Here is a 9,153-nt window from a genome sequence, read left to right on the forward strand (position 1 = left end):
TTATGTCATTAATCAGAGTGAAAGAACACCCAAACTAGTAGCATGAAGCCCAAGAGCAGTGCAGAATCAAATGTTTAACAGTTTTCGGCTCATTATTACAAACTGGACAGATATTATCTAGAGTACAATGCTTTCAATATAAAGCTTCTTTTGTTGCCAAAAAGCCATTTAATTAATATTTGCCACATGAAATGTTTAATTTTTTGTGGGATATGCAAAGACCAAATATTAACCCAAACTTTATAAGAGATTTTATAAGAAGCACTAGGACAAGTATTAGCTACCCTTACCTCACTTTGTTTAGCAACAAACTAGCCTAACTTCACTGTATACTTGCCATTCTTGGTCTTCAACCAAATTGGAAGGTGTAATCCCCCCTCCTCTGGAATCTTCATCTCATAAATCATTCTTTTCTCATCATCATTAATTTTAGGGAAAATTAATTCCTCAGTCCTTATGGTTTCAGCAAATTTTGAATCAGGTCCCTCTATTTTTTCTTTCTTTTTATCCAATCGTTGATCTTTGCTTCATTATATGTGTTAATCCTTTCATACATGAAACTAGCATATTCCGTCCATTATATGTATATATCTTGACTTTATTTAATGATTTTCTTTAAATGAAGACGTGAATAGCTGGATTATTTAAAAATTTGAAGTATGAATGACGCAGGGGGGAGCGGTGGCATTGATTAAGGTGGTGATTGGGAGGAAAGCCGCCAATTGTGGGAAGACTCCTGATTTATTATTGAAGGAGGAAGGCCTCCGCTTTGAACAATGACTCATTAGGTTCGGTAAACTTATCTTTTTCCATGACAGGCTCCCTTTAAAAAACATAGGGAACCTAAGGGGGTGCGTCACTAGGAAAGAAGGCCTCAAGGCTGCCGGAGATATGATGGCAAAGTTTCCGATGAGGAGCTGAACCAATTCCAGCCCAAGAAAAGAAAGACTGGAGCGGGAACGAGATACAGGAAAGAGGGGTTCAAGTTCAACACTGGTGGGAGAGGCTTGGCCAGGTCAGCGCCACATCGTCCCTGTCAGCACAAAGTGACAGAATATAAAAGTTTCATGGACGGAAGGATTAACACATATAATGGAGCAAACATCAAGGGCTCAATAAAAAAGGAAAAAAATTGAAGGACCTGATTCAAAATTTGATGATTCAAAATTTGATGAAACTATAAGAGACAGGAAATTAATTTTCCCTTAATTTTATTACTTGTAGTTGATAGATTCCACCTTCCATTAACAATCAAATTTGCAGCTTTCAAATCCTGTACTCTTTCATTGCTAGGCATACTTAAAAGTTGATAAAAGTCTGAACCAGCAAGAACCCACTTATTTCCCCAAATCTTAATCTCACTGTTAGCACCAATCCTCCGGAATAATTCCTGTAAAAAGAGAAAAAGATCTTATGAATAAAATAACTTCATGCTGATTAAAAAAAAAAAGAATAATATAACTTAATATTAGTATAGGGATCGAACCACCGCAGAAGTAAATCCATGCTTTTCCTTTTTATGAGTTTGTGTTTTTAAAATTTAGACTAAATTTCATCAAACATTTATTCATATTCCAAAAAAAAAAAGATTTCAATGCTAGACATATTTAAGCTAAAATTCACTGGATTTAAAATCCACGCGAATTACTCTTCATTTTATCTATCGGCTCTTCACTATTTTTCCAATATGATAAAGGAAATATTAATTGTAATTGTTGAATACTTATATTTAGATTATTTAATAATTAAATAAAATGCATCAATCTGCTCTCTATTCAACCTAAATTACAAAGACCCCCTTTTTATTTTAAAAATCTATATAGATTTTCTTTAAAATCAAAACATATGTTGCACAAAATTTCCTTTTAGTTTTGAGATTTATCTTTCATCTACCGAACTGTTATTTAACTGTTGAATCATTGCACTAAACCACCATTTTGATCAAAATACCTCTCCTTAACACAAATATTACTTAATGATTATCATTTGATCACCTATGACATCTTTATCTGGAATTAAAAAATAATTTAATACATATTCTAATATTTTTATTTAATTAATTTTATAAATATTCTAGGTATGAGAATACTTCATGGGCGGAATGTGCCTAAGAAACCCAATTTAGGATTTCTAGCAAGTCTTGATCTGGTGCTTCAGCTATTCAAAGCCTAGTAGATTGTGGGGTTCTCCGGCTTTCGAAATTTCAATGGCTTATATTTGCCACTAGTTTGTTTTCTGGCCTTGTTTATGTGCTTATGGAGACATTACTGTTAGATGTTATTCAACTACTCATGGAGGGGATGTCATTGTTCTACTGCATTGTAATCACATTTGCTTATCCTTTGTTGAGCGTGCTTGTTGGTGGTGGTTTATTCAAGTTCCATAATGATGATGGTGGGCTAAAGGGGACCTTTGTTCAAAGGCGTGTCATTGTATTTCGATCTAAAGATTTTGGATGGCTAAGTATGGCAGTTTCCATTATTTCTTCTTTATCAAACAAAATTTTGATAGATGTTGTTAGCTACCTTATGAAAGTTTGACATCAAGGCATGCTTGCTCACACAAAAATGATGTCAATTTAGACATCATGGAAGCACACTAGTGAGATGATCTATTCATGCACCATGTAGGATATGTTTGGATTTGGATTGATACTGATAAAAGTAACTTTTGTTTCGTCTGACTTTTACAAACATAAATTATAATAAAAGTCAGTTAGTATAACGTGATTTATATTTATATTGATATTTATAAATTGAAATTTATTTAGATGAAGAGTAAAAGAGTAAGTTTAGATGTAAAATGATTGAAATAGAAATAAATTTAAGTTTTATTAGAAAAATTTATAAAAAAACTAAAATACTTCAATTTTAGGAAAAACTAGGGAAAAATTTTCCATTAAAAATCTAATTGGTAAGAAGAATATAAACTTTATCATTTAATTTTTTTCCTTTTTCGGATACTTTTATAAACATATAATTATTAGGTATTTTGGAGTAATTTTTTTCATTAAAGTAAATTAAGACCTACTTTAAGATCCTTCCCTTTCATCTCGTGGACATTTTTTTCCCCTCTCTCCAGGCTAGCTGACTGGCTGAAGCTAAAAACAGGAAACTTTAACTTTTGCTTCAACATGGCTATTTGCTTAAAGCCCATTTATTTCCATTTCCTAAAAGCCCATTTGTTTCCGTCTTGAATCCAAACATTACTTCACCTGCAGATGAGCCAGCAACCCCCGTTGCACGTTTTTCATGGTTACAAACGCGCAGAGCATCCTTTAGCATATGTTTCTTTCATGGTTGCAAGTTAGATACAGTTGCTAATTCCTACCTTCCATGAGTGTGTTGTTCAAGCTATCTTTTGCTATTATATTTTCATATATGTATTTGACTTCATGTATCTTTTAATTTTAATGTACAATTGACCTTTTTATAAAAAGTATTACTTAAATTTTAATTAAAAAAAATTATAATCTCAAATGGTTAATTAGATTGGCAAAATATCCCCATGTCTTGCCTTCCCTTGAGTCATGACTCCTGAGAATCCTCTCAAAATACGCAACCAGTATCCACAAGCTTAACATGGAGTGTTAAAAAAAAGTTCATTAACATAAAAGTTAAGTAACTAATTTGTGAATATTAAAAAAATTAGTTTAATTAGTTATTTATAAAAAAAATATGTATTGACTTTTCTAAATTATCCTCTTTAATCATATATATTGGAACTACTCCTTGATTGGGAGCTTCCTCAACATGTACAACTAATAGAAGATAGTTTGGCTAAGAAAAATTATAAATTTAAAAGATAAAATGAATTGAAATCTTACATTTAAAACAAAATACGACCCTCATTTATCTCTTATATTAAAAGCCAGAGATAGTATATGAGGTAGTCCAAGGCGGCTGCTAGCAATAACAACCACAAATAAATAAATAAGCATAAAAAGAAAGAATACCAAGAGAAAAGAACTGCACCTAAATGGCAGAAACAAGATCAGAAAACCATTTCATTAAAAGTCAGGCTTGTCTCTTTTTAAAGGAGGCCTCTGTGCTGTCCTAATGAGCTCTCTAAGCTCCTTCACATGACTATTCATGCCATTAGCTGAATAAGCTTTGATCATGGTTCTATATGTAATTAGATCAGGTTTAATACTTCTCTGTTCCATCATATCAAGCACTCCTTTCATCTCAGCTAAACAACCTAACCTCCCATAAGCATCCACCAAACAGTTGAAGAATATAATGTCAAGTGTTACATCTGAATTCTCTATAAAACGCAGGACACCGCTGATTTTTTCAGGTTTACCTGCTTGTGCATAAGCCTTCACAAGTGAGCAAAGCGTGACGCAGCTCGGCTTTATCCTCTCTGATCGCATTAGTCTAAATAAATACTCCATCTGTTTCAGATCTCCAGCTCTGCCAAAAGCATCAATCACAATATTGTAGGTCACAATTGTCCAAGAGTAATGGTATTTCTGCATGTACTCCATCACAGCACTCATTTTCTCGTAATCCTCAGCCTTGCCATAGGCGTCCAAGAGGATATTGAAAGTCTGAACGGTAGGCTGCAATCCAGCATTCTGAAATTTCTCATAACATCTCTCCATTGTTTCTATTTGCCCTATATTGCCGAAGGCTCTTAGCGTTGAATTCATGGTCCATACATCAGGTTCGCAATCTGAGTCAGCAAGCATTTCCACAAGTATGGATTCCATCTCTGCAAACCTGTAAAGAAAATAAGATAAATGAGTGGGAAAATGCCATTATATCATGCTGCAGCTGGTTGCTTTAAAAAAAAAAAAAAGAAAGAAAGAAAAACCGAAAAAGAACGGCTTCTTAAAACTGAAAAAGAACGGCTTCTTAACTAAGTTTAACAGAAAGGAGAGAAAGGGTGATCGCATGTACGAATGGGTAACGATGAAAGTGCCTAACCGAAGCAACAGCAATTAACTTTGCATCAGTGCTTATTGAGTTCACCATATTGATTATGGGTGCAATTTGTCTGTTTACCTTTACCCAGCCTTTAAAAAAGACATTGATATTTTCATAGGGAGATCTACAAAGCCCTCCCTCTTTCTTGCTTGTAATGTCTAGAGTATGAAGGAATAGTAGCAGTCAATAAACTCACTTTTCAAATTTTTTCAGCAACCAGACTCAGCATGCAATCTTTTTATAAGAAGGGATACACAGCTAGACAGACAGTTTACTTTTTTGCCTTCCCATAAGCATCAATGAGGGTGTTGTAAGTAACTGTGTTGGGTTTGATTCCCTGAATGACCATATCAGATAGAAGATAGTGGACTTTGTCAAAGGCGAAAATGTGCAAACATGATTTAATGAGGATTGAATATGTCTGGACATCTGGCTGACAATCAGGAATGCTCTTCATCTCCTCAAGAATAGAGAATGCATTGTCCAAGAGACCACTCCTGCTGTAGGCAGATAACAATGCAGTGTATGCTTCACAGGACACGTAACAACCCTCATCAACCATAGCTTGAAAGAGCTCATGGGCTTTCTCAGGTTGCTTGCATTTTCCAAGCATGACTATTAACTTGATATAAATGCCAGAGTTAGGTTTGTACCAGAGCTGTTCACGCAGTAATTCAAAAACCTGCATCCATGAGAGCATTCATTGATGTTGAAAAGTTTTCACTTTCATATGAGAGAGACTCAAGAAAAAGAAAAAGGTGACACAAACCTAACTCTGGCATTTATATCAAGTTAAGAGCATTCATTGATGTTGAAAAGTTTTCACTTTCATATGAGAGAGACTCAAGAAAAAGAAAAAGGTGACACAAACAGATGCACCAATCATTACACACTTATGTTTCAGCAATTGTATTTAGATTTAGTCCCCAATTAAGGGGATGTTTGGATGGAAACCAAACCATGGTTTTAAAAGTGCTTTTACTATATACAAGGTAAATATGTGGAGGAGTTTGCCTCGTTTTGCGAAAAAGTGTTTTTAAGAAGCACTTTTAGGTGCTTCCAAACACCCCCTAAGATTTTTTTTTTTAAAAAAAATATTTTCATGACAGATGGGTGCATTTTCAATTCATCCTCCACAAATGTTTCTTCCAATTTAATCCCTTATCCATTAAAATGCTTTCATGATGACAATTCATCCGATTTCTATCAAGAACCCAACAGAATGCTGACTGGCACCAATTGACTTTCCTGATATACACTTAGTCCACATCAAATAAGAAACCCCAACTAAGAACTCTAATTTTATAAAATTCAGAAGCGCTACATCTCCAAAGTTTACTCATCCATCCTAATCTCATGGACCGTGTTACCTATTGTAGACTGTGGGAGTTAGGCGTGAATCAACTGGCGTCACAAGCCGGAGCACATAGAACTCAGTTATCTGTTAGCTTCGGTCATTTGTAGATGGAGATGGGATAAGGGTCATACTGAGAGCATTTTGAATGAGGGATTAGAAAGTAAATAAACTTGTAAGAATAAGTGAAAAATTCACCTATCTCTTGGGGAAGAAAATAAGATTTTCCTTTTCTATTTCTCCATGTTGTATTTTTTTTCCTCTTCTTAAAATGGATTTAAAAAAAAAAGAAGTATTGAATTTTTTTTCCTCGTGGGAGCAACCTGATAAAGAAGTTTGACACATATGCATGCAAAAACATTCACCGCTACATTTCAGCAAGTATTTTAGGTATTAACAATTCATATTATGTTTATTTCTCATTTCTTTTTCCCCTCTCCAAATGTTCGATATAGAATCTTTCCTTTAGTTATTAACAATTCAACCTCTTTCAACTGGTTTCCATTTTTGGGCAGCATTTTAAGGCAGCCAACAACACAACTCCCTCGCTAGCGAATGGTACCGAAAGTCACCAGTACACAACTCTCAGGTCTCATTTTCTCTCCTCATTATGGCTCCCCAAGTTGCATGGGAACTTTGGTTCCAGTGATTTGTACGCAAACTCAATGAATGAACACTAAAATACATACTACCAAACTAATTTAGTCACACCACAAGAAATCCCAGAATATATCTAGGCAAGAACAGTAAAGATGCCTCAAAGGAAATAACGGATAACAAGACCTTATAGGCTTATACATCCAACGGATGTTATTGTCACATTAGCCCTCAACGAGATCCTCAAGAAGCAATTAGGGTTCCATGAGTTTGCCAATAAGCTACCCGTCAATAACCTCTGTCAGTACCTTCAAAGAGCCCTACTCTTGACAGTAATACTCAAAATTCTGTAAGAGAAGACATGGGCTGTGTTGCTCCAATAATGAGTAAAAATTTCTTGCCCCCCGATTTCCTTTTCCAATTAGTCAAGGAAAACATTATACTAGATAAGCACAGCCTCAGGAATAACCAGTAAAACCAATTTTCCACGTCAACATACAACAGAGTCCATAGAGCTTCCAATCCAATTTTCAAGCAAGTTAACCAGAGTAGAAACAATTAATCCATGATACGGCCATTCATGCAAGAGTAATTTTAGACAATCCAATTTTAACTACATTTTCAGACGATCGAGGGATACAAGATTGAATGTTAAGTGGACAATTTTCATATCATTTTCAAATAATGAACTCGATTGAGCTCCAAAACAAAGAGGCTGACCTTGAGAGCAGACTCCCACCGCAAAGCTGTGATTCTTTCATGAAGTGCTTCTAAAACGGTCCTCGGAAGCAGCTTCTTGGAGTTGGTGGGACCCCTCTTCTTCTCAATAATGGCCTTGGTAGCCTCCCTTCGAAGTATCACCGATATGGCTTTCTTCGATGCTATCTTCCTGTTCACCTCTTCTTTCCTCTCCCTCGCTTCTTTCTCCTTCAGCTTCTGAACTTCCATGGCCATTCTCCTTGCGCGCCCATCAGTGACTATCATTGCACCCGATGACTTCTCTACAGCGTCATTGGAGTAAGGAGACGAAGGCGAAGGGGGATTCGGATCGGGTTCAGACTGTGCCCGAACGCATCGCGATTGATTAGTAGCTCGTTGGCGGTAAATGGTGGTTGGAAATGGAAGGGCGCTGCTGGAAATCGAAGCCATTGATTCTGCTCCACTCATGGACCGCACCAGAAGGCAGTAGAGAAGACATGTATATTGAAATAAGATATCGAATTATCACCTTCCAAATATTTTAGGGGAAAAAACATTGCGGCCGAAACGGTAATTATCTGATTCGGACCTGAACCTCATTGTTCTACTTTCCCCAGTCTTAGGGAAAATGGGATTAATGACGGGTAAGAATATCTGTGGGGGAAAAACTTTCTAGAATTAAGATTTAAATTAAGAAAAATTATTAAAAAGTACTACCTCCGGTCCTTAATATAAGACCCCGTTTGACTTTTTATTTGGTCCTAATTATAAGACCCCAATCCATTTTGTCTCTCATATTTATGTATTTTTTCCTAAAATAGTCCCTCTAATAATGATGGTTCTAGCCAATACACTTAATTAGCAAGGATATTTTAGGAATGACAACACTTATTTATTACAAATAACTAACTTAATTTATTTCCTTAATCTCCTCAAATAAGTCAACTGGGTCTTATAATTAGGACCGGAGGTAGTACTTAATATGAGTTTTTTTTTTTTTGGGTTAAACAATGACTTATACAATTTTTCAATATTATTCCCAATACCATCCAGTTTTGATAAGCTTTGGCTCGGGCTTGAACCTCATAAGCTCGTTTTTCTTTTGTTTTTTAATTATTTAATTAATGTGAGGATGTTTTCTTTTACTACCTCCGGTCCTTAATATAAGACTCTTTTTTTTTTTATTTTGATCCTAAATATAAGACTTCAATCCACTTTGTCTCTCATATTTATACATTTTTTTTCAAAGTAACCCTTCTAACAATGATAGTTCTAGTTAATACACTTGATTAACAAGAATATTTTAAGAAAAACAACACCTATTTAGGACAAATAACTAACTCAACTTACTTCCTTAATCTCCTCAAATGAGTCAACTGGCTCTTATAATTAGGACCGGAGGTAGTAGTTTATATTTAAGAAAAAAATAGGGAAATGACAAATAAAGAAGGCGACATCATAGTTTAGGAAGCTTAGGGTTAGAGATGAGAGAGGAAAAAAAACACATTGTTAATCTCAAGTTTAGACTTCTCATTTCCCAATCAAGACATGTCATTTCTAGATAAATGACTT

The 9,153-nt window shown here is 35.0% G+C and overlaps 1 protein-coding gene across 1 annotated transcript; it reads right to left on the minus strand.

The window, feature by feature from the left end:
- Nucleotides 1-3,979: 3,979 nt before the first annotated feature.
- On the minus strand, nt 3,980-8,072 carry LOC114761140 (pentatricopeptide repeat-containing protein At5g48730, chloroplastic). The gene is made up of 3 exons (XM_028950465.1): nt 7,603-8,072; nt 5,207-5,613; nt 3,980-4,724 (listed from the first exon to the last, which is right to left on the minus strand). Exons 1-3 carry the CDS (start codon nt 8,047-8,049, stop codon nt 4,010-4,012), a joined length of 1,569 nt encoding a protein of 522 aa, XP_028806298.1. The 5' UTR covers nt 8,050-8,072; the 3' UTR covers nt 3,980-4,009.
- Between the last annotated feature and the right edge of the window lie 1,081 nt (nt 8,073-9,153).

The sequence above is a fragment of the Neltuma alba genome, unplaced genomic scaffold (assembly GCF_004799145.2).
Source record: "Neltuma alba isolate B1F8T4 unplaced genomic scaffold, ASM479914v2 tig00011084_pilon, whole genome shotgun sequence".
Classification (NCBI taxonomy): domain Eukaryota; kingdom Viridiplantae; phylum Streptophyta; class Magnoliopsida; order Fabales; family Fabaceae; genus Neltuma; species Neltuma alba.

What these genes read in the sequence shown, in the direction of transcription:
- LOC114761140 (XM_028950465.1), bottom strand. Translation starts at nt 8,049, where the DNA reads ATGAGTGGAGCAGAATCAATGGCTTCGATTTCCAGCAGCGCCCTTCCA. An exon ending in GGTGGGAGTCTGCTCTCAAG is followed by an intron (nt 5,614 to 7,602) that starts GTCAGCCTCTTT and finishes TCATGGATGCAG; the next exon opens with GTTTTTGAATTACTGCGTGA. An exon ending in GCTTATGGGAAGGCAAAAAA is followed by an intron (nt 4,725 to 5,206) that starts GTAAACTGTCTG and finishes TTTTCTTTACAG; the next exon opens with GTTTGCAGAGATGGAATCCA.